Source organism: Salvelinus fontinalis, chromosome 25 (assembly GCF_029448725.1).
Source record: "Salvelinus fontinalis isolate EN_2023a chromosome 25, ASM2944872v1, whole genome shotgun sequence".
NCBI classification, from domain to species: domain Eukaryota; kingdom Metazoa; phylum Chordata; class Actinopteri; order Salmoniformes; family Salmonidae; genus Salvelinus; species Salvelinus fontinalis.
The window spans coordinates 38,605,908-38,631,308 of record NC_074689.1 but is presented as its reverse complement, the minus strand read 5'-3'; the positions used below and the strand labels follow the sequence as shown (position 1 = coordinate 38,631,308).

Sequence of the window (25,401 nt, the reverse complement as noted above, 5' to 3'; positions counted from 1 at the left end):
ATAGGCCCTGGTCAAATGGCACCCTATTCCCTATTGGCCCGGGTCAAATGGCACCCTATTCCCTATTGGTCCTGGTCAAAAGGCACCCTATTCCCTATTGGTCCGGGTCAAAAGGCACCCTATTCCCTGTTGCCCCAGGTCAAAAGGCACCCTATTCCCTGTTGGCCCGGGTCAAAAGGCACCCTATTCCCTATTGGTCCTGGTCAAATGGCACCCTATTCCCTGTTGGCCCACGTCAAAAGGCACCCTATTCCCTATTGGTCCTGGTCAAATGGCACCCTATTCCCTGTTGGCCCGGGTCAAAAGGCACCCTATTCCCTATTGGTCCCAGGTCAAATGGCACCCTATTCCCTGTTGGCCCGTGTCAAAAGGCACCCTATTCCCTATTGGTCCTGGTCAAATGGCACCCTATTCCCTGTTGGCCCGGGTCAAAAGGCACCCTATTCCCTATTGGTCCTGGTCAAATGGCACCCTATTCCCTGTTGGCCCGGGTCAAAAGGCATCCTATTCCCTAGTGGTCCTGGTCAAATGGCACCCTATTCCCTGTTGGCCCGGGTCAAAAGGCACCCTATTCCCTAGTGGTCCTGGTCAAATGGCACCCTATTCCCTATTGGCCCTGGTCAAATGGCACCCTATTCCCTATTGGCCCTGGTCGAATGGCACCCTGTTCCCTGTTGGCCCTGGTCAAATGGCACCCTATTCCCTATTGGTCCTGGTCAAATGGCACCCTATTCCCTATTGGTCCTGGTCAAATGGCACCCTATTCCCTATTGGCCCTGGTCAAATGGCACCCTATTCCCTATTGGTCCTGGTCAAATGGCACCCTATTCCCTATTGGTCCTGGTCAAATGGCACCCTATTCCCTATTGGTCCTGGTCAAATGGCACCCTATTCCCTAGTGGCCCTGGTCAAAAGGCACCCTATTCCCTAGTGGTCCTGGTCAAATGGCACCCTATTCCCTAGTGGTCCTGGTCAAATGGCACCCTATTCCCTAGTGGTCCTGGTCAAATGGCACCCTATTCCCTAGTGGTCCTGGTCAAATGGCACCCTATTCCCTAGTGGTCCCGGTCAAATGGCACCCTATTCCCTAGTGGTCCTGGTCAAATGGCACCCTATTCCCTATTGGCCCCGGTCAAATGGCACCCTATTCCCTATGGGGTCCTGGTCAAATGGCACCCTATTCCCTATGGGGTCCTGGTCAAATGGCACCCTATTCCCTAGTGGTCCTGGTCAAATGGCACCCTATTCCCTATTGGCCCTGGTCAAATGGCACCCTATTCCCTATTGGCCCTGGTCAAATGGCACCCTATTCCCTAGTGGTCCTGGTCAAATGGCACCCTATTCCCTAGTGGTCCTGGTCAAATGGCACCCTATTCCCTGTTGGCCCGGGTCAAAAGGCACCCTATTCCCTAGTGGCCCTGGTCAAATGGCACCCTATTCCCTAGTGGTCCTGGTCAAATGGCACCCTATTCCCTATTGGCCCTGGTCAAATAGCACCCTATTCCCTATTGGCCCTGGTCAAATGGCACCCTATTCCCTATTGGCCCATGTCAAATGGCACCCTATTCCCTATTGGCCCTGGTCGAATGGCACCCTATTCCCTATTGGCCCTGGTCAAATGGTACCCTATTCCCTATTGGCCCTGGTCAAATGGCACCCTATTCCCTATTGGCCCTGGTCAAATGGCACCCTATTCCCTATTGGTCCTGTTCAAAAGGCACCCTATTCCCTATTGGTCCGGGTCAAAAGGCACACTATTCCCTGTTGGCCCGGGTCAAAAGGCACCCTATTCCCTGTTGGCCCGGGTCAAAAGGCACCCTATTCCCTATTGGTCCTGGTCAAATGGCACCCTATTCCCTGTTGGCCCACGTCAAAAGGCACCCTATTCCCTATTGGTCCGGGTCAAATGGCACCCTATTCCCTGTTGGCCCGGGTCAAAAGGCACCCTATTCCCTATTGGTCCTGGTCAAATGGCACCCTATTCCCTGTTGGCCCGGGTCAAAAGGCACCCTATTCCCTATTGGTCCTGGTCAAATGGCACCCTATTCCCTGTTGGCCCGGGTCAAAAGGCACCCTATTCCCTATTGGTCCTGGTCAAATGGCACCCTATTCCCTGTTGGCCCGGGTCAAAAGGCACCCTATTCCCTAGTGGTCCTGGTCAAATGGCACCCTATTCCCTGTTGGCCCGGGTCAAAAGGCACCCTATTCCCTAGTGGTCCTGGTCAAATGGCACCCTATTCCCTATTGGCCCTGGTCGAATGGCACCCTATTCCCTGTTGGCCCTGGTCAAATGGCACCCTATTCCCTATTTGTCCTGGTCAAATGGCACCCTATTCCCTATTGGTCCTGGTCAAATGGCACCCTATTCCCTATTGGCCCTGGTCAAATGGCACCCTATTCCCTATTGGTCCTGGTCAAATGGCACCCTATTCCCTATTGGTCCTGGTCAAATGGCACCCTATTCCCTATTGGTCCTGGTCAAATGGCACCCTATTCCCTAGTGGCCCTGGTCAAAAGGCACCCTATTCCCTAGTGGTCCTGGTCAAATGGCACCCTATTCCCTAGTGGTCCTGGTCAAATGGCACCCTATTCCCTAGTGGTCCTGGCTAAATGGCACCCTATTCCCTAGTGGTCCTGGTCAAATGGCACCCTATTCCCTAGTGGTCCTGGTCAAATGGCACCCTATTCCCTATTGGCCCTGGTCAAATGGCACCCTATTCCCTATGGGGTCCTGGTCAAATGGCACCCTATTCCCTATGGGGTCCTGGTCAAATGGCACCCTATTCCCTAGTGGTCCTGGTCAAATGGCACCCTATTCCCTATTGGCCCTGGTCAAATGGCACCCTATTCCCTATGGGGTCCTGGTCAAATGGCACCCTATTCCCTATGGGGTCCTGGTCAAATGGCACCCTATTCCCTAGTGGTCCTGGTCAAATGGCACCCTATTCCCTAGTGGTCCTGGTCAAATGGCACCCTATTCCCTAGTGGTCCTGGTCAAATGGCACCCTATTCCCTAGTGGTCCTGGTCAAATGGCACCCTATTCCCTAGTGGTCCTGGTCAAATGGCACCCTATTCCCTGTTGGCCCGGGTCAAAAGGCACCCTATTCCCTAGTGGCCCTGGTCAAATGGCACCCTATTCCCTAGTGGTCCTGGTCAAATGGCACCCTATTCCCTATTGGCCCTGGTCAAATAGCACCCTATTCCCTATTGGCCCTGGTCAAATGGCACCCTATTCCCTATTGGCCCATGTCAAATGGCACCCTATTCCCTATTGGCCCTGGTCGAATGGCACCCTATTCCCTATTGGCCCTGGTCAAATGGCACCCTATTCCCTATTGGTCCTGGTCAAATGGCACCCTATTCCCTATTGGCCCTGGTCAAATGGCACCCTATTCCCTATTGGCCCTGGTCAAATGGCACCCTATTCCCTATTGGCCCTGGTCGAATGGCACCCTATTCCCTATTGGCCCTGGTCGAATGGCACCCTATTCCCTATTGGCCCTGGTCAAATGGCACCCTATTCCCTATAGGCCCTGGTTGAAATGCACCCTATTCCCTATTGGCCCGGGTCAAATGGCACCCTATTCCCTATTGGCCCTGGTCAAATGGCACCCTATTCCCTATTGGCCCGGGTCAAAAGTAGTGCACTACACAGAGGATAGGATGCCATTTGGGATACAAGGAACTGCCTGTGTATCCCATCACACAACTAGACAATGGATGTATTTATTGACATCAATGTGACTCACTGGTTAGCATGTGTGTGTGTGTATGTGTGTGTGTGTGTGTGTGTGTGTGTGTGTGTGTGTGTGTGTGTGTGTGTGTGTGTGTGTGTGTGTGTGTGTGTGTGTGTGTGTGTGTGTGTGTGTGTGTGTGTGTGTGTGTGTGTGTGTGTGTGTGTGTGTGTGCATGCGCGCGCGCGCGCTGTGTGTGTGTGCGTGCCCCTCAGGCTGAATTCAGCAGTTTCATCGGCTCTCTGGGTCACGTCTGTGTGTGAAGACATTCACACACAGTGTTGGTTGTCCGTCCATTCTGTTGTCAGGGATCATTTCATTAGCCTGACATCGGAATGGTAGGATGGGCAGTTAGTTAGCCGAGGTCTGAGACATCAAGAGACATACTGTTGACCAAAACCCATATCCCCTATATAGTGCCCTACTGTATTCCCAGAGACCTACTTTTCACCATAACTGCACAGTGATGACAAAGTGCAATGTAAACCAAGACCGAAGAGAGAGAGGGAGAGGAGAGGAGAGGAGAGGAGAGGGAGAGGAGAGGAGAGGGAGAGGAGAGGAGAGGAGAGGAGAGGCGAGGCGAGGCGAGAGAGAGGGAGAGGAGAGGAGAGGAGAGGGAGAGGAGAGGAGAGGAGAGGGAGAGGAGAGGAGAGGAGAGGAGAGGAGAGGAGAGGAGAGGAGAGGAGAGGAGAGGCGAGGCGAGGCGAGGCGAGGAGAGGAGAGATGGATGAGCACTGTGTGTGATTTTATGTTAATATTGCAACTCTCTAATCAGTCATCATATCAACACATAGAGATGGTGTGTCAGTCCTGAAACACACACACACACACACACACACGTTTTCCTCTCCCCTATTCAGTGATGGGAAACTGTCTCCTCTCTGATCTCTGTAATCAGCCCCCTGGTCCTGATACTGTCTCCTCTCTGATCTCTGTAATCAGCCCCCTGGTCCTGATACTGTCTCCTCTGTAATCAGCCCCCTGGTCCTGATACTGTCTCCTCTGTAATCAGCCCCCTGGTCCTGCTACTGTCTCCTCTCTGATCTCTTTAATCAGCCCCCTGGTCCTGCTACTGTCTCCTCTCTGATCTCTTTAATCAGCCCCCTGGTCCTGCTACTGTCTCCTCTCTGATCTCTTTAATCAGCCCCCTGGTCCTGCTACTGTCTCCTCTCTGATCTCTTTAATCAGCCCCCTGGTCCTGCTACTGTCTCCTCTTTAATCAGCCCCCTGGTCCTGATACTGTCTCCTCTTTAATCAGCCCCCTGGTCCTGCTACTGTCTCCTCTCTGACCTCTTTAATCAGCATCCTGGTCCTGCTACTGTCTCCTCTCTGATCTCTTTAATCAGCCCCCTGGTCCTGCTACTGTCTCCTCTCTGATCTCTTTAATCAGCCCCCTGGTCCTGCTACTGTCTCCTCTTTAATCAGCCCCCTGGTCCTGCTACTGTCTCCTCTTTAATCAGCCCCCTGGTCCTGCTACTGTCTCCTCTCTGATCTCTTTAATCAGCCCCCTGGTCCTGCTACTGTCTCCTCTCTGACCTCTTTAATCAGCCCCCTGGTCCTGCTACTGTCTCCTCTTTAATCAGCCCCCTGGTCCTGCTACTGTCTCCTCTTTAATCAGCATCCTGGTCCTGCTACTGTCTCCTCTCTGACCTCTTTAATCAGCATCCTGGTCCTGATACTGTCACCTCTCTGACCTCTTTAATCAGCATCCTGGTCCTGATACTGTCTCCTCTCTGACCTATTTAATCAGCATCCTGGTCCTGCTACTGTCTCCTCTCTGACCTCTTTATTCATTATCCTGCTCTATCATCCTGTCTGTGTCAACTGGATTAGGTTTATGTGAGTGATAATGCGCGAGAAGCTTGTGTTTTATGGATAATGGCACGTTGAGGGGCCGGCAAACCGTGCCATTATATCTACCAAACACCGGCTTCAAGGGCATTATGACGTTTATACAACCGTTACCAACATATTAAAATAATTATTGACAAATATTCATTTTTTTTTTTTTTGAGGGGGGGGGGTTTGATTTATTCATACTGTTTCATCCTTCCACAAGGAAAAAGTCCTGAGGTTGCTACGCAAGCCGTCGTTTTGTTTCCAGCCAAGGTTCACTAGTTTTGATGGCTGTCTGTCTGTCTCTTCCTGACTCCCGACATGATTGTTACTAACGGGACAATTCAATACTGAAACAATGTTGCAGAAGTACTGAGGCAAACAGTAAAGTTTATACAAATCTCAGCTGTTTGAAAAACAAATTGCTAGTTTAAAATAAATGTGAGATAATGTCTAGATGCTTTTCTACACTTGGAGGTCAAGTTTATAAATTGCCTGGCTGGGCTGACGAGACAGCGGGTTGCGCAGTGAGATGGAACAGAGTAAATTGGCATTTTAACGTCTTAGACTTAGCCCGGTGGTAACTTGGTGAATTGGTTTTTTATTGGTTTTATCCAATCAGCATCCAGGATTAGACTCACCCGTTGCATATTATGAAGCATCCTGACCTGCGCTACTATCTTACTGTCTGTCTCAACTAGAGCCCGTATATATATCCCAAATGGCACCTACTGTAAATGGCGTCCTGCGTGCCAGTCTATTTAGCTAGCATTCCACCTACTGTAGATGGCGTCCTGCGTGCCAGTCTGTTTAGTTAGCATTCCACCTACTGTAAATGGCGTCCTGCGTGCCAGTCTGTTTAGTTAGCATTCCACCTACTGTAAATGGCGTCCTGCGTGCCAGTCTGTTTAGCTAGCATTCCACCTACTGTAAATGGCGTCCTGCGTGCCAGTCTGTTTAGCTAGCATTCCACCTACTGTAGATGGCGTCCTGCGTGCCAGTCTGTTTAGCTAGCATTCCACCTACTGTAAATGGCGTCCTGCGTGCCAGTCTGTTTAGCTAGCATTCCACCTACTGTAAATGGCGTCCTGCGTGCCAGTCTGTTTAGCTAGCATTCCACCTACTGTAAATGGCGTCCTGCGTGCCAGTCTGTTTAGACATCATTCCACCTACTGTAAATGGCGTCCTGCGTGCCAGTCTGTTTAGACATCATTCCACCTACTGTAAATGGCGTCCTGCGTGCCAGTCTGTTTAGACATCATTCCACCTACTGTAAATGGCGTCCTGCGTGCCAGTCTGTTTAGACATCATTCCACCTACTGTAAATGGCGTCCTGCGTGCCAGTCTGATTAGACATCATTCCACCTACTGTAAATGGCGTCCTGCGTGCCAGTCTGTTTAGACATCATTCCACCTACTGTAAATGGCATCCTGCGTGCCAGTCTGTTAAGCTGCCATGCCACTCCTCATCACTCCTAGTCATGTTTGGCATGAGTGGAATGTTAGCACAAAGCAGGCTGATATCACCAGGGTAACCAAATGGCACCTTCACCTGTAAAGGTGTCCCACTTACCAACAACAACAGGAGGTCCAAGTCATGGTTTTGCAGGGAGACGTACGACATCATACCAGATCATACCACATCATACCACATCATACCACATCATACCAGATCATACCACATCATACCAGATCATACCACATCATACCAGATCATACCACATCATACCAGATCATACCACATCATACCAGGTCATACCACATCATTTTGTGCTGGTATTTGACTATTATGAGTTGGCTGACATAGCGTTTGAATGACATAGCATTTTGTTACAGTATTCCATTGCTGTACAGTTGTGGCCGAAAAGTCCAGCAAGCGCCAGGACCGTCTCCTAAAGTAGATTCAGCTGTGGGATCGGGGCACCACCAGTGCAGAGCTTGCTCAGGAATGACAGCAGGCAGGTGTGAGTGCATCTGCACGCACAGCGAGGCGAAGACTTTTGGAGGATGGCCTGGTGCCTAAGAACACAGCCATGAATAAAGAATGGTACCAACACATCCTCCAAGAGCAACTTCTCCCAACCATCCAGGAACAGTTTGGTGACGAACAATGCCTTTTCCAGCATGATGGAGCACCTTGCCATAAGGCAAAAAACTAAGTGGCTCGGGGAACAAAACATCGATATTTTGGGTCCATGGCCAGGAAACTCCCCAGACCTTAATCCCATTGAGAACTTGTGGTCAATCCTCAAGAGGCGGTTGGACAAACAAAAACCCACAAATTCTGACAAACTCCAAGCATTGATTATGCAAGAATGGGCTGCCATCAGTCAGGATGTGGCCCAGAAGTTAATTGACAGCATGCCAGGGCGGATTGCAGAGATCTTGAAAAAGAAGGGTCAACACTGCAAATATTGACTCTTTGCATCAACTTCATGTAATTGTCAATAAAAGCCTTTGACACTTATGAAATGCTTGTAATTAAACTTCAGTATTCCATAGTAACATCTGACAAAAATATCTAAAGACACTGAAGCAGCAAACTTTGTGAAAATTAATATTTGTGTCATTCTCAAAACTTTTCGCCACGACTGTAGTTGAGAACATGTTCTCAGTCAACCTGGTGAAATAAGGGTAGACAAATAGTAGATGCTTTTATAAATCTAAATCCTCCTTTTCAAAACACCTCTTTTGGAATTTAGAGATATTCTTCAAGAATGGGTATGTATCATTAATTTCTAAGTCCCCAAAAAATTGATGTAGCAACTGCTGATTGCCCCTTTAAGTTTTTCTTATGTAGCAGAAATTAGAATATATCCGTCCTACAGCCGTCACCTCTAGCGTCACTGCCAGCCATTGATACTAACCCCCACTGACGTACATGAATCATTCTGAAATGATTTGGGTGTCTGGTTTCTCTGGCCCACTGATAGAGTTAGTCAGGCTTAAGTAATCCTGACTTAACACTGTGTTTTCAGATACCTTCTAAAGTCACACAGGTTGGGTTCCACACCGGCGTTAATTTGTGCAGACGTTTTGTTATGCTACTGATACTTTAGTGTGTGTGTGTGTGTGTGTGTGTGTGTGTGTGTGTGTGTGTGTGTGTGTGTGTGTGTATGTGTGTGTGTGTGTGTGTGTGTGTGTGTGTGTGGGGGGGGGGGGGGGGGGGTGTGGGTGGGTGTGTGTGTGTGTACTACAACAGTACTAGACTAACCCCGCTGAGAGCCATAGCTTTTGGCATTCGTTTTGGTGTCATGGCTGAAGGTATTGTCCTGGTTAGAAACATGACAAATTATTCAGTTCAGTACGTTGCCCAGTGTAAAGTTTAGTACAGTACGTTGCCCAGTGTAAAGTTCAGTACAGTTTGTTGCCAGTGTAAAGTTCAGTACAGTATGTTGCCAGTGTAAAGTTCAGTTCAGTACGTTGCCCAGTGTAAAGTTCAGTACAGTATGTTGCCAGTGTAAAGTTCAGTTCAGTACGTTGCCCAGTGTAAAGTTCAGTACAGTATGTTGCCAGTGTAAAGTTCGGTGTAAAGTTCAGTACAGTATGTTGCCAGTGTAAAGTTCGGTACAGTACGTTGCCCAGTGTAAAGTTCGGTACATTATGTTGCCAGTGTAAAGTTCGGTTCAGTATGTTGCCAGTGTAAAGTTTGGTTCAGTATGTTGCCAGTGTAAAGTTCAGTTCAGTATGTTGCCTAGTGTAAAGTTCGGTACAGTACGTTGCCCAGTGTAAAGTTCAGTACAGTATGTTGCCAGTGTAAAGTTCGGTACAGTACGTTGCCCAGTGTAAAGTTCGGTACAGTATGTTGCCAGTGTAAAGTTCGGTTCAGTATGTTGCCAGTGTAAAGTTCGGTGTAAAGTTCAGTACAGTACGTTGCCCAGTGTAAAGTTCAGTACAGTATGTTGCCAGTGTAAAGTTCGGTACAGTATGTTGCCCAGTGTAAAGTTCGGTACAGTATGTTGCCCAGTGTAAAGTTCAGTACAGTATGTTGCCCAGTGTAAAGTCCGGTACAGTACGTTGCCCAGTGTAAAGTTCGGTACAGTATGTTGCCCAGTGTAAAGTTCAGTACAGTATGTTGCCCAGTGTAAAGTTCGGTACAGTACGTTGCCCAGTGTAAAGTTCAGTACAGTATGTTGCCCAGTGTAAAGTTCAGTACAGTACGTTGCCCAGTGTAAAGTTTGGTACAGTATGTTGCCCCGTGTAAAGTTCGGTACAGTATGTTGCCCAGTGTAAAGTTTGGTTCAGTATGTTGCCCAGTGTAAAGTTTGGTTCAGTGTGTTGCCAGTGTAAAGTTCAGTACAGTATGTTGCCCAGTGTAAAGTTCAGTACAGTGTGTTGCCCAGTGTAAAGTTTGGTTCAGTGTGTTGCCAGTGTAAAGTTCGGTACAGTATGTTGCCCAGTGTAAAGTTCGGTTCAGTATGTTGCCCCGTGTAAAGTTCAGTATAGTATGTTGCCAGTGTAAAGTTTGGTACAGTATGTTGCCCAGTGTAAAGTTCGGTTCAGTATGTTGCCAGTGTAAAGTACAGTATGTTGCCCAGTGTAAAGTTCGGTTCAGTATGTTGCCCAGTGTAAAGTTCAGTACACTATGTTGCCAGTGTAAAGTTCGGTTCAGTATGTTGCCCAGTGTAAAGTTCGGTACAGTATGTTGCCAGTGTAAAGTTCGGTGTAAAGTTCGGTACAGTATGTTGCCAGTGTAAAGTTCGGTGTAAAGTTCGGTACAGTATGAAAGGCACACGGACACCCACACTTCAAGCTGAATAGTTTATTATCTGCAGTAAAAGATATCAAACAGTATGATAACAGGAATTACAGGACGGTAACAGCCACATGTTCACTGCTCTCAGAATATCTCTCAGACTCAAACCACAATGTGATCGTATAGTATACGATTGAAGTCTGAAGTTTACATACACTTAGTTTGGAGTCATTAAAACTCGCTTTACAGCCACTCCACAAATTTCTTGTGAACAAACTATAGTTTTGGCAAGTCGGTTAGGACATCTACTTTGTGCGTGACACAAGTCATTTTTCCAACAATTGTTTACAGACAGATTATTTCAATTATAATTCACTGTATCACAATTCCAGTGGGTCAGAAGTTTACATACACTAAGTTGACTGTGCCTTTAAACAGCTTGGAAAATTCCAGAAAATGATGTCATGGCTTTAGAAGCTTCAGATAGGCTAATTGACATCATTTGAGTCAATTGGAGGTGTACCTGTGGATGTATTTCAGTGCCTCTTTGCCTGACATCCTAGGAAAATCAAAAGAAATCAGCCACGACCTCAGAAAAAAAATTGTAGACCTCCACAACTCTGGTTCATCCTTGGGAGCAATTTCCAAACACCTGAAGGTACCACATTCATCTGTACAAACAATAGCATGCAGGTATAAACACCATGGGACCACGCAGCCGTCATACCACTCAGGAAGGAGACGCGTTCTGTCTCTTAGAGATGAACGTACTTTGGTGCGAAAAGAGCAAGTTACTTTTCCAGACTATGGTTTGTAACTGCACATGGGGACAAAGATCGTACTTTTTGGAGAAATGTCCTCTGGTCTGATGAAACAAAAATAGAACTGTTTGGCCATAATGACCATCGTTATGTTTGGAGGAAAAAGGGGGAGGCTTGCAAGCTGAAGAACACCATCCCAACTGTGAAGCACGGGGGTGGCAGCATCATGTTGTGGGGGTGCTTTGCTGCAGGAGGGACTGGTGCACTTCACATACTAGATTGCATCATGAGGGGGGGGGGGATTATGTGGATATATTGAAGCAACATCTCAAGACTTCAGTCAGGAAGATAAAGCTTGGTCGCAAATGGGTCTTGCAAATGGAAAATGACCCCAAGCATACTTCCAAAGTTATGGCAAAATGGCTTAAGGACAACAAAGTCAAGGTATTGGAGTGACCATCACAAAGCCCTGACTCAGTTGCACCAGCTCCGTCAAGAGGAAGGGGCCAAAATTCACCTGTAACGATATTCGTCTTCGTCGGATGAGGAGGAAGGATCGGACCAAAATGCAGCGTCGTACGTGTTCATGTTAACTTAATAAATAACCTGAACACTGAAATAACAAAAACAACAAAGAGAGAGAACGAAACAAAACAGTTCTGTAAGGTATACACACAAAACAGAAAACAACCACCCACAAAACACAGGTGGAAAAAGGCTACCTAAGTATGGTTCTCAATCAGAGACAACGATAGACAGCTGCCTCTGATTGAGAACCACACCCGGCCAAACACACAGAAAAAGAAAACATAGAACACACAACATAGAATGCCCACCCCAACTCACACCCTGACCAACCAAAATAGAGACATTAAAAGGATCTCTAAGGTCAGGGCGTGACATCACCCAACTTATTGTGGGAAGCTTGTGGAAGGCTACATGAAACGTTTGACCCAAGTTAAACACAATGCTACCAAATACTAATTGAGTGTATGTAAACTTCTGACCCACTGGGAATGTGATGAAAGAAATAAAAGCTGAAATAAATCATTCTCTCTACTATTATTCTGACATTTCACATTCTTAAAATAAAGTGGTCATCCTATCTGACCTTAGACAGGGAATTTTTACTAGGATTAAATGTCAGGAATTGCGAAGAGTTTAAATGAGAGAGAGAGCGAGAGAGAGAGAGAGAGAGAGAGAGACCCCTGCCTGCTGCTATATAGATGAGTCCTTTGTCCCTGGTTGATGATGGCTTATTTCTGGACCGGAAGCCATTTTAATATCTCAACTGACCCCTGCACGCAGCCGCACTCCATTAAAGCTTGAGGCATCTGACAAATTTGATTTTTAAACAGGACGCCTCACTGTCCAAGGACTGGAGCTTAATAAGATCATACTGATGAGGAGACAGGGATGGTGGAAGAGAGAGGGGGGATGGGGGGAGGGGGATACAGAGAGAGAGAGGAAGGGAAGAGAGAGAGAGCGAGGTTAAGTAGGTCATCAGAGTTCTCTTTCTGTAGTTTCTATATTGAGTCCTGACTAGTATCATTCAGCAGGAGTCTGGCACGCAAGGCTTTACTGATGAGTCCTGACTCGTATCATTCAGCAGGAGTCTGGCACGCAAGGCTTTACTGATGAGTCCTGACTAGTATCATTCAGCAGGAGTCTGGCACGCAAGGCTTTACTGATGAGTCCTGACTAGTATCATTCAGCAGGAGTCTGGCACGCAAGGCTTTACTGATGAGTCCTGACTAGTATCATTCAGCAGGAGTCTGGCACGCAAGGCTTTACTGATGAGTCCTGACTAGTATCATTCAGCAGGAGTCTGGCACGCAAGGCTTTACTGATGAGTCCTGACTAGTATCATTCAGCAGGAGTCTGGCACGCAAGGCTTTACTGATGAGTCCTGACTAGTATCATTCAGCAGGAGTCTGGCACGTGAGACTAGAGCTGGACTGATGAGTCCTGACTAGTATCATTCAGCAGGAGTCTGGCACGTGAGACTAGAGCTGGACTGATGAGTCCTGACTAGTATCATTCAGCAGGAGTCTGGCACGTGAGACTAGAGCTGGACTGATGAGTCCTGACTCGTATCATTCAGTAGGAGTCTGGCTGGACTGATGAGTCCTGACTCGTATCATTCAGTAGGAGTCTGGCTGGACTGATGCTATGGTACTTCCTGTCAGTCTCCATTGTCATGTATTGGTGCCGCTCCACATGACACCCTACAGACCAGAGCCCCATATGAAAGAGATGCATCCATTTTGTTGTTGCCTCCCTTCGTGGAGTGGTGGTCTGGTCGGAGTGTGTTCTGAGTGTGTTCGCGAGCCAAACACACACACACACACACACACACACACACACACACACACACACGGCACCTCACACACAAACACACACACAGCGGTGATCTGCTCTTCATGCTGTGTGTTCAGAATTAGTAATAATTAGTCAATAGAAAATCCTCTATACCAAAAGCAGACTGTTCACAGCCTGTCCTCCTCTATTACCCAGGTACCCAGGTACCCAGCCGTGGTGCCCAGGTACCCAGCCGTGGTACCCAGCCGTGGTGCCCAGGTACCCAGCCGTGGTGCCCAGGTACCCAGCCGTGGTGCCCAGGTACCCAGCCGTGGTGCCCAGGTACCCAGCCGTGGTGCCCAGGTACCCAGCCGTGGTGCCCAGCCATGGTGCCCAGCCGTGGTACCCAGCCGTGGTGCCCAGGTACCCAGCCATGGTGCCCAGCCGTGGTGCCCAGCCGTGGTGCCCAGCCATGGTACCCAGGTACCCAGCCGTGGTGCCCAGGTACCCAGCCGTGGTGCCCAGCCGTGGTGCCCAGCCGTGGTGCCCAGCCGTGGTACCCAGCCGTGGTGCCGAGCCGTGGTACCCAGCCGTGGTACCCAGCCGTGGTGCCCAGCCGTGGTGCCCATTCGTGGTGCCCAGCCGTGGTGCCCAGCCATGGTACCCAGCCGTGGTGCCGAGCCATGGTACCCAGGTACCCAGCCGTGGTACCTAGCCGTGGTACCCAGCCGTGGTGCCCAGGTACCCAGCCGTGGTGCCCAGCCGTGGTACCCAGCTGTGGTGCCCAGCCATGGTACCCAGGTACCCAGCCGTAGTGCCCAGCCGTGGTGCCGAGCCATGGTACCCAGCCGTGGTACCCAGCCGTGGTACCCAGCCGTGGTGCCCAGGTACCCAGCCGTGGTGCCCGGCCGTGGTGCCCAGCCATGGTACCCAGCCGTGGTACCCAGCCGTGGTGCCCAGGTACCCAGCCGTGGTGCCCAGCCGTGGTACCCAGCCGTGGTGCCCAGCCATGGTACCCAGGTACCCAGTCGTGGTGCCCAGCCGTGGTGCCGAGCCGTGGTACCCAGCCGTGGTATCCAGCCGTGGTGCCCAGCCGTGGTGCCCAGCCATGGTACCCAGCCGTGGTGCCGAGCCATGGTACCCAGGTACCCAGCCGTGGTACCCAGCCGTGGTGCCCAGCCGTGGTGCCCAGCCGTGGTACTCAGCCATGGTACCCAGCCGTGGTGCCGAGCCATGGTACCCAGGTGCCCAGCCGTGGTGCCCAGCCGTGGTGCCCAGCCGTGGTGCCCAGCCGTGTCTGTACGCATGCTGTGAAAGAGAGGAGAGTTAGGTTGTGAGTGTACCTGCTCTTATCTCACTGGTTTTTCAAAGGATTTGTGCCTCTCTGTCTCTCTCTGTGTGTGTGTGTGTGTGTGTGTGTGTGTGTGTGTGTGTGTGTGTGTGTGTGTGTGTGTGTGTGTGTGTGTGTGTGTGTGTGTGTGTGTGTGTGTGTGTGTGTGTGTGTGTGTGTGTGTGTGTGTGTGTGTGTGTGTGTGTGTGTGTGTGTGTGTGTGTGTGTGTGTGTGTGTGTGTGTGTGTGTGTGTGTGCCGTCCATGATCCCAAAAGTCATTAGAGCCTTTTGGCTTCACCTACATGCTGTTGGATATTATTTATTTAACCTTTATTTAAATAGGCAAGTCAGTTAAGAACATATTCTTATTTACAATGACGGCCTACTAAAAGACAAAAGTCCTTCTGCGGGGGACAGGTATTAAAAATACAAATATAGGACAAAACACACATCTCGACAAGAGAGACTACACAACACTACATAGAGACCCAAGACAACAACATAGCATGGTAGCAACATATCAACAACATGGTAGCAGCACAAAACATGGTATAAACATTATTGGACACAGACAACAGCACAAAGGGCAAGAAGACAATACATCACACGAGCAACCACATTTGTCAGTAAGAGTGTCCATGATGGAGTCTTTGAATGAAGAGATGGAGATGCTGTCCTGCAGCAGAGCAGTGAGATCCTGCAGCAGAGCAGTGAGATCCTGCAGCAGAGCAGTGAGATCCTGCAGCAAAACAGTGAGATCCTGCAGCAGAGCAGTGAGATCCTGCAGCAGAGCAGTGAGATCCTGCAGCAGAACAGTGAGATCCTGCAGCAGAGCAGTGAGATCCTGCAGCAGAGCAGTGAGATCCTGCAGCAGGAGCAGTGAGATCCTGCAGCAGAGCAGTGAGATCCTGCAGCAGAGCAGTGAGATCCTGCAGCAGAGCAGTGAGATCCTGCAGCAGAGCAGTGAGATCCTGCAGCAGAGCAGTGAGATCCTGCAGCAGAGCAGTGAGATCCTGCAGCAGAGCAGTGAGATCCTGCAGCAGAACAGTGAGATCCTGCAGCAGAGCAGTGAGATCCTGCAGCAGGAGCAGTGAGATCCTGCAGCAGAGCAGTGAGATCCTGCAGCAGAGCAGTGAGATCCTGCAGCAGAGCAGTGAGATCCTGCAGCAGAGCAGTGAGATCCTGCAGCAGAGCAGTGAGATCCTGCAGCAGGAGCAGTGAGATCCTGCAGCAGAGCAGTGAGATCCTGCAGCAGAGCAGTGAGATCCTGCAGCAGAGCAGTGAGATCCTGCAGCAGAGCAGTGAGATCCTGCAGCAGAGCAGTGAGATCCTGCAGCAGAGCAGTGAGATCCTGCAGCAGAGCAGTGAGATCCTGCAGCAGAACAGTGAGATCCTGCAGCAGAGCAGTGAGATCCTGCAGCAGGAGCAGTGAGATCCTGCAGCAGAGCAGTGAGATCCTGCAGCAGAGCAGTGAGATCCTGCAGCAGAGCAGTGAGATCCTGCAGCAGAGCAGTGAGATCCTGCAGCAGAGCAGTGAGTTCCTGCAGCAGAGCAGTGAGATCCTGCAGCAGAGCAGTGAGATCCTGCAGCAGAGCAGTGAGATCCTGCACCAGAGCAGTGAGATCCTGCACCAGAGCAGTGAGATCCTGCAGCAGAGCAGTGAGATCCTGCAGCAGAGCAGTGAGATCCTGCAGCAGAGCAGTGAGATCCTGCACCAGAGCAGTGAGATCCTGCAGCAGAGCAGTGAGATCCTGCAGCAGAGCAGTGAGATCCTGCAGCAGAGCAGTGAGATCCTGCGGACTGGATTTAGGTCTTTGTGGGCCAGCCGACAGGCATAGCTCCGTTTGTGAAAGAAGGATTTGGATTTGAGATAGAAGCACAGGGGGTCAGGGTGGTATGTTATCCCTGATGGAGAGACAGAGAGGTGGGCAGAGAGAGAGACAGAGAGAGAGAGAGACAGAGAGAGAGAGAGATGAGAGAGGGAGAGCGAGACAGAGGGAGGGAGAGAGAGAGAGAAAGAAAGAGAGAGAGAGAGGGTGAGAGAGGGAGAGCGAGACAGAGAGAGAGGGAGGGAGAGAGAGGCAGAGAGAGAGAAAGACAGAGAGAGAGAGACAGAGAGACAGAGAGAGAGAGAGATAGAGAGAGAGACAGAGAGAGAGAGAGAGAGAGAGAGAGAGAGAGAGAGAGAGAGGGAGAGAGGATGAAAGAGGGAGAGCGAGACAGAGAGAGAGATACGGTGTAAGTGTATAGCTGTTCTAATGCGGTGTGTGTGTGTGTTGCAGGACGGCTCATGCCAGGACGAAGGGAGAGGCAGCAGACCAGGCAGCTCTCTCGGCCAGACAAGATTGTGACATTGCTAGGGCCGTCTCTAGGGAGCTGTCCCCAAACTTCCACCAACCAGGTAACATTCTAGACCACCAGATTCATTATCACGTAACTGCCACGTATCAGTCCATTCACTATGTGTTAGTCAGAGCCAGATCAAAGGTTCTGAGTTTGATGCACAGAAACATAAGAGTTTGATGCACAGAACTATACATTTACCTGACTTCAGCAACTCGCCAGGTAACCTGTCGGCCCAATACCAAAACATATTGAAGCATGTGGGGACAGCAGACTGGGATAGGGAGAGATTGAATATATCCGTAAACACACCAGCCAGCTGGTCTGCTCATGCTTTGAGGACGTATCTAGGGATACCATCTGGGCCGGCAGCCTAGCGAGGGTTAAAAAGTTTAAATGTCTTACTCATGTCGGTCACGGAGAAGCAGTCCTTGGTAGCGGGCCACGTCTGTGGCACTGTATTATCCTCAAAGCGGGCAAAGAAGGTGTTTAGTTTGTCTGGAAGCAAGACGTCGGTGTCCGTGACGTGGCTGGTTTTCTTTTTTGTAATCGGTGATTACCTGTAGACCCTGCCACATACGTCTCGTGTTTGAGCCGTTGAATTGCAGCTCTACTTTGTCTCTATACTGACACTTTGCTTGTTTGATTGCCTTGCGGAGGGAATAGCTACACTGTTTGTATTCGGTCATGTTTCCGGTCGCCTTGCCCTGATTTAAAAGCGCTGGTTTGCGCTTTCAGTTTTGCGCGAATGCTGCCATCAACCCATGGTTTCTGGTTGGGGAAGGTGTTAATAGTCACAGTGGGTACAACATCTCCAATGCACTTCCTGATAAACTCACTCACTGAATCAAATCAAATGTATTTATATAGCCCTTCTTACATCAGCTGATATCTCAAAGTGCTGTACAGAAACCCAGCCTAAAACCCCAAACAGCAAACAATGCAGGTGTAGAAGCACGGTGGCTAGGAAAAACTCCCTAGAAAGGCCAAAACCTAGGAAGAAACCTAGAGAGGGACCAGGCTATGAGGGGTGGCCAGTCCTCTTCTGGCTGTGCCGGGTGGAGATTATAACAGACCGTGGCCAAGATGTTCAAATGTTCATAAATGACCAGCATGGTCAAATAATAATGGTTAATAAATCAGTTTATAAATCTATATTATTCTCTGAGGCTACCTGGAACATGTCCCGGTTCGCGTGATCAAAACCATCTTGGGCCGGCGTGTTATCGGCTTGAGGGGGGATATACACGGCTGTATACAATAACCAGGGAGATAATACGGTCGGCATTTGATTGTGAAGAATTCTTGGTCCGTGGAACAGAAGGACTTGAGTTCCTATATGTTTTTAGTTATTACACCATGAGGCGTTAATCATGAAACATACACCCCCGCCCCTTCTTCTTCCCGGAGAGATGTTTATTCCTGTCGGCGCGATGCGAATCCAGGTGGCTGTATCGACTACGACAGTATATCCCGAGAGAGCCATGTTTCCGTGAAACAGCGTACGTTACAATCCCTGATGTCTCTCTGGAAAGCAACCCTTGCCCTGAATTCGTCGACCTTGTAATCTAGAGGACGTTAGCGAGTAATATAAGCGGTGGGTGGTGTACGCGCCTCTAAAGACCAGAAGAAGAAGCTCCGTCTGCCTCTTCTCTGGCGCCGTTATTTTGGGTCGACCTCTAGAATCAGTTCAGATGCCCTGGGTGGTTCGATCCACTTCGAGAAAGCCGTATTCCAGGTCGTAGTGCTGTCGTAAGTTGACGTCTCTCTGATATCCAATAGTTCTTTAAGATTTTCTGGCCTAACAATGTAAGAAATAATACATAACGTTTTTTTTTTTTAAATAAATACTGCCAAGTTTCCTAAGGACTAGAAGTAAGGCAGCCCTCTCTGTCGGCACCATCTTGCGTATCAAACCTGTCCTTATACAAACAGGCCCCTATATAAAACAGGACCCTATAAAAACCGTCCAGGATAGATAGTACAGTAGACATACACAGTAAACTCATTGCAGCCCCAGGTACCAGGTAACAGTTGCCAGGTAACAGTTACCAGGTAACAGTTGCCAGGTACCAGGTCCAGGGTTAAAGTTAGAGCCTGAGGGTGTGGTTGGTTTAAGCAATGGTTAGGGTTAGGGTTAATGCACTATATAGGGATTAGGGTGCCATTCACTACAGAGACGTCTGGTATTCTGGGTAATTTTAGACCAGAGTCTGTCAGGAAGGTTTCTTAGACCACAATGAACCACTGTGTTTCAGCTCTGACAAAAACAGACGTGGAAGGAATGGGTACAGTACAGTACAGAATGACTTCTTTCAGACTCAAGAGGGGAATTGGAAGAGCAAGGCTCAGGTGGTAGAGCATGGTTCTTGCAACGGCAGGATAGTGGGTTTGATTCCCGGGTCCACCCAATACGTAAAAATATTATATTCACGCTTGACTGTAAGTTGCTTTGGATAAAAGTGTCTGCTAACATCATTATAACATATATATTACACACACACCACATACACACACACACACACACACACACACACACACACACACACACACACACACACACACACAGGCTGTGCTATACCTTATCCTATATCTTCTCCGTTATTAAATCATAAAAGTGCAAAAGATTGAAAATATTTGAGGCATGTTGCCAGTTTTTTGGTCGTTTTTTTTATTGGAGTTTGAAGGTAGGCCTTGAAATACATCCACAGGTACACCTCCAATTGACTCAAATTATGTCAATTAGCCTATCAGGAGCTTCTAAAGCCATGACACTATTTTCTGGAATATTCCAAGCGGTTTAAAGGCAGAGTCAACTTAGTGTATGTAAACTTCTGACCCACTGGAATTGTGATACAGTCAATTATAAGTGAAATAATCTGTCTGTAAACAATTGTTGGAAAAATGACTTGTGTCATGCACAAAGTAGATGTCCTAACCGACTTGCCAAAACTAGTCCGGGTAGCCATTTGATTGCCTGTTCAGGAGTCTTATGACTTGGGGGTAAAAGCTGTTAAGGAGCCTTTTGGTCCTAGACTTGGCGCTCCGGTACCGCTTGCCATGCGGTAGCAGAGAGATTTAATTTGATTTAAAAAATACTCTGATATTGTAGATTATTTAGTTTTAGGAAAATATTTATCAATAATTAAAAAACAGGTTTGGAGAGCCTGAAAGAAAATGGTGGTTTGATTCACTGGGCTCCCGAGCGGTCTAAGGCACTGCATCTCAGTGCTAGAGGCGTCACTACAGACCCTGGTTCGATTCCAGGCTGTATCACAACCGGCCTTGATTGGGAGTCCCATAGGGCGGCGCACAATTGGCCCAGCGTCATCCGGGTTAGGGTTTGGCCCGGGGTAGGCCGTCATTGTAAATAAGAATTTGTTCTTAACTGACTTGCCTAGTTAAATAAAGGTTAAATAAAGTATTGATTACATTAGAAAAAACAATTCACTATAAGCTTGGGTTACTATACAGATCTAAGAATTGATTTACTGTATCTATTAGAAAGACCTTAGTGACACAACTGCCGCTTCCTGTCCTAGACTAAGGTGACATCATCTTCCTGTCCTAGACTAAGGTGACATCATCTTCCTGTCCTAGACTAAGGTGACATCATCCATCAAAACACAACCAAGTCCTTACTTTGCGTTATTACATGTCATTTATGTCCAAACAGAAGACAACCGCCTTGGTACCACGTTCTTTTTGAATGTATCCACTTAAATGTCCCTTTATATACAGTGTATTTAAGCAATAAGGCACGGGGGGGGGGGGGGGGGGGGGGGTGGTTTATGGCCAATATACCACGGCTAAGGGCTGTTCTTACATACGACGCAAGGCGGTATATTGGCCATGTACCACGAACCCCCCCCCAAGGTGCCTTATTGCTGTTATAAAGTTATCAACGTCATCGTATTTTCTGACTGACTCTTGTGGCTGACATACTCTGGCATGTGTGATTAAAATCAAATCAAGGCCACTCACACATAAAGAGCTTATTTAACTAATCTGACCTTCCATATCTCTCGCTCTCTCCGTCACGGGTCACTGCATGTGAGCGACCCCCCCCCCCCCCCCCCCCCTCCAGCTCACTCTCCTCCCTCTCCTGGCTCCCTTGCTCAGAACAACAGAAGAGAAAGACAATGATGAGTAGTTAGATGTACACGATAATGCGATTTATTGTGGATAGTCAAATTAATATAGTAGTTTGTTTTAAAACGATTTCCCTAATAATCCTGTTTCCATGGAGACGTCGTAAATCAGGATTAAAAATGCAGGAAATCGACCAATCATTATCGACGTTCTACCACAGCAAACATGTTCATTTTGGGAAGTATATTTTACTCAGATATATGAAGTTTGCATGTGAAAACTACTTCGAAGACACATACAGTACGTTGTGTTGTTCTGAACAAACGTCACTGGCACTAAAGAGGGAGGCTCCTCGGCTGGTACTAGCATGCACAGATCTAATACACCACTGAAGAGGGAGGCTCCTCGGCTGGTACTAGCATGCACAGATCTAATACACCACTAAAGAGGGAGGCTCCTCGGCTGGTACTAGCATGCACAGATCTAATACACCACTAAAGAGGGAGGCTCCTCGGCTGGTACTAGCATGCACAGATCTAATACACCACTAAAGAGGGAGGCTCCTCGGCTGGTACTAGCATGCACAGATCTAATACACCACTAAAGAGGGAGGCTCCTCGGCTGGTACTAGCATGCACAGATCTAATACACCACTAAAGAGGGAGGCTCCTCGGCTGGTACTAGCATGCACAGATCTAATACACCACTAAAGAGGTAGGTTCCTCGGCTGGTACTAGCATGCACAGATCTAATACACCACTAAAGAGGGAGGCTCCTCGGCTGGTACTAGCATGCACAGATCTAATACACCACTAAAGAGGGAGGCTCCTCGGCTGGTACTAGCATGCACAGATCTAATACACCACTAAAGAGGGAGGCTCCTCGGCTGGTACTAGCATGCACAGATCTAATACACCACTAAAGAGGGAGGCTCCTCGGCTGGTACTAGCATGCACAGATCTAATACACCACTAAAGAGGGAGGCTCCTCGGCTGGTACTAGCATGCACAGATCTAATACACCACTAAAGAGGGAGGCTCCTCGGCTGGTACTAGCATGCACAGATCTAATACACCACTAAAGAGGTAGGCTCCTCGGCTGGTACTAGCATGCACAGATCTAATACACCACTAAAGAGGGAGGCTCCTCGGCTGGTACTAGCATGCACAGATCTAATACACCACTAAAGAGGGAGGCTCCTCGGCTGGTACTAGCATGCACAGATCTAATACACCACTAAAGAGGGAGGCTCCTCGGCTGGTACTAGCATGCACAGATCTAATACACCACTAAAGAGGGAGGCTCCTCGGCTGGTACTAGCATGCACAGATCTAATACACCACTAAAGAGGTAGGCTCCTCGGCTGGTACTAGCATGCACAGATCTAATACACCACTAAAGAGGGAGGCTCCTCGGCTGGTACTAGCATGCACAGATCTAATACACCACTAAAGAGGGAGGCTCCTCGGCTGGTACTAGCATGCACAGATCTAATACACCACTAAAGAGGGAGGCTCCTCGGCTGGTACTAGCATGCACAGATCTAATACACCACTAAAGAGGTAGGCTCCTCGGCTGGTACTAGCATGCACAGATCTAATACACCACTAAAGAGGGAGGCTCCTCGGCTGGTACTAGCATGCACAGATCTAATACACCACTAAAGAGGGAGGCTCCTCGGCTGGTACTAGCATGCACAGATCTAATACACCACTAAAGAGGGAGGCTCCTCGGCTGGTACTAGCATGCACAGATCTAATACACCACTAAAGAGGGAGGCTCCTCGGCTGGTACTAGCATGCACAGATCTAATACACCACTAAAGAGGGAGGCTCCTCGGCTGGTACTAGCATGCACAGATCTAATACACCACTAAAGAGGGAGGCTCCTCGGCTGGTACTAGCATGCACAGATCTAATACACCACTAAAGAGGTAGGCTCCTCGGCTGGTACTAGCATGCACAGATCTAATACACCACTAAAGAGGGAGGCTCCTCGGCTGGTACTAGCATGCACAGATCTAATACACCACTAAAGAGGGAGGCTCCTCGGCTGGTACTAGCATGCACAGATCTAATACACCACTAAAGAGGGAGGCTCCTCGGCTGGTACTAGCATGCACAGATCTAATACACCACTAAAGAGGGAGGCTCCTCGGCTGGTACTAGCATGCACAGATCTAATACACCACTAAAGAGGTAGGCTCCTCGGCTGGTACTAGCATGCACAGATCTAATACACCACTAAAGAGGGAGGCTCCTCGGCTGGTACTAGCATGCACAGATCTAATACACCACTAAAGAGGGAGGCTCCTCGGCTGGTACTAGCATGCACAGATCTAATACACCACTAAAGAGGGAGGCTCCTCGGCTGGTACTAGCATGCACAGATCTAATACACCACTGAAGAGGGAGGCTCCTCAGCTGGTACTAGCATGCACAGATCTAATACACCACTGAAGAGGGAGGCTCCTCGGCTGGTACTAGCATGCACAGATCTAATACACCACTAAAGAGGGAGGCTCCTCGGCTGGTACTAGCATGCACAGATCTAATACACCACTAAAGAGGGAGGCTCCTCGGCTGGTACTAGCATGCACAGATCTAATACACCACTGAAGAGGGAGGCTCCTCGGCTGGTACTAGCATGCACAGATCTAATACACCACTGAAGAGGGAGGCTCCTCGGCTGGTACTAGCATGCACAGATCTAATACACCACTGAAGAGGGAGGCTCCTCGGCTGGTACTAGCATGCACAGATCTAATACACCACTGAAGAGGGAGGCTCCTCGGGTGGTACTAGCATGCACAGATCTAATACACCACTGAAGAGGGAGGCTCCTCGGCTGGTACTAGCATGCACAGATCTAATACACCACTAAAGAGGGAGGCTCCTCGGCTGGTACTAGCATGCACAGATCTAATACACCACTGAATTGCCAATTTAAAGTTTTAACATGTCGTAATCATTGCAAAGATTGTTCAGAAAACGAGGTGTTTTAATCAGCGTATGTTTACTTTGATTTAAATAAATTCAAAGTTGTTATAAGTCACATAGTACACATATTTAGAAGTCCCCGAAATGTAGCGAAATGATAAGATTAGCAGAGTAAGGTGTTTACATGACTATTGCCATACTCGGCCTTCTGACGTAATCAGTTTAATATCGATTTATCAAAATGCATGTAAACGTAGTCATTGACCAAACGATTCGTCAGTAGTTGGAGGGATACAACCATCTGCATATGAAGCTTGGCATTCATCTGTGCTGCTTTCTAGTGTGTGTGTGTGTGTGTGTGTGTGTGTGTGTGTGTGTGTGTGTGTGTGTGTGTGTGTGTGTGTGTGTGTGTGTGTGTGTGTGTGTGTGTGTGTGTGTGTGTGTGTGTGTGTGTGTGTGTGTGTGTGTGTGTGTGTGTGTGTGTGTGTGTGTGTGTGTGTACACTACATGGCCAAAAGTATGTGGACACCTGGTCTTCCAAAATCTCCTTCCAAAATCATGGGCAGTCATAAGGAGTTGGTCCCCCCTTTGCGCTATAACAGCCTCCACTCTTCTGGGAAGGCTTTCCACTAGATGTTGGAACATTGCTGCTGTAACAGCCTCCACTCTTCTGGGAAGGCTTTCCACTAGATGTTGGAACATTGCTGCGATAACAGCCTCCACTCTTCTGGGAAGGCTTTCCACTAGATGTTGGAACATTGCTGCTATAACAGCCTCCACTCTTCTGGGAAGGCTTTCCACTAGATGCTATAACATTGCTGCTATAACAGCCTCCACTCTTCTGGGAAGGCTTTCCACTAGATGTTGGAACATTGCTGCTATAACAGACTCCGCTCTTCTGGGAAGGCTTTCCACTAGATGTTGGAACATTGCTGCTATAACAGCCTCCACTCTTCTAGGAAGGCTTTCCACTAGATGTTGGAACATTGCTGCAGGGACTTGCTTCCATTCAGCCACAAGAGCATTAGTGAGGTCAGGCACTGATACTGAGCGATTAGGCCTGGCTTGCAGTCGGCGTTCAAATTCATCCCAAAGGTGTTCGATGGGGTTGAGGTCAGAGCTCTGTGCAGGCCAGTCAACTTCTTCCACACCGATCTCAACAAACCATTTATTTATGGACCTGGCTTTGTGCACGTGGGCATTGTCATTCTGTAACAGGAAAGGGCCTTCCCCAAACTGTTGCCACAAAGTTGGAAGCACAGAATCGTCTAGGATGTCATTGTATGCTGTAGCGTTAAGATTTCCGTTCACTGGAACTAAGGGGCCCGAACCATGACAAACACGTTGTTATTGTCTCCATTCTTTAC

At 48.6% G+C, this 25,401-nt stretch overlaps 1 protein-coding gene across 5 annotated transcripts in view; it reads left to right on the top strand.

The window, feature by feature from the left end:
- Nucleotides 1-25,401, top strand: part of LOC129823266 (junctophilin-1-like) — a 115,634-nt gene that overhangs the window by 63,276 nt on the left and 26,957 nt on the right. For 4 of the 5 annotated variants that reach the window (XR_008754619.1, XM_055882185.1, XM_055882184.1 and 1 more), the window contains one exon: nucleotides 16,943-17,061. The exons of the other annotated variant lie outside the window; for it this stretch is intronic. Coding sequence is in view for 3 of the 4 variants with exons in the window: in XM_055882185.1 (XP_055738160.1) it covers nucleotides 16,943-17,061 (119 nt within the window). In the remaining variant the exon portion in view is untranslated. The remainder of the gene's footprint in view (nucleotides 1-16,942; nucleotides 17,062-25,401) is intronic. 5 annotated transcript variants of the gene reach the window in all.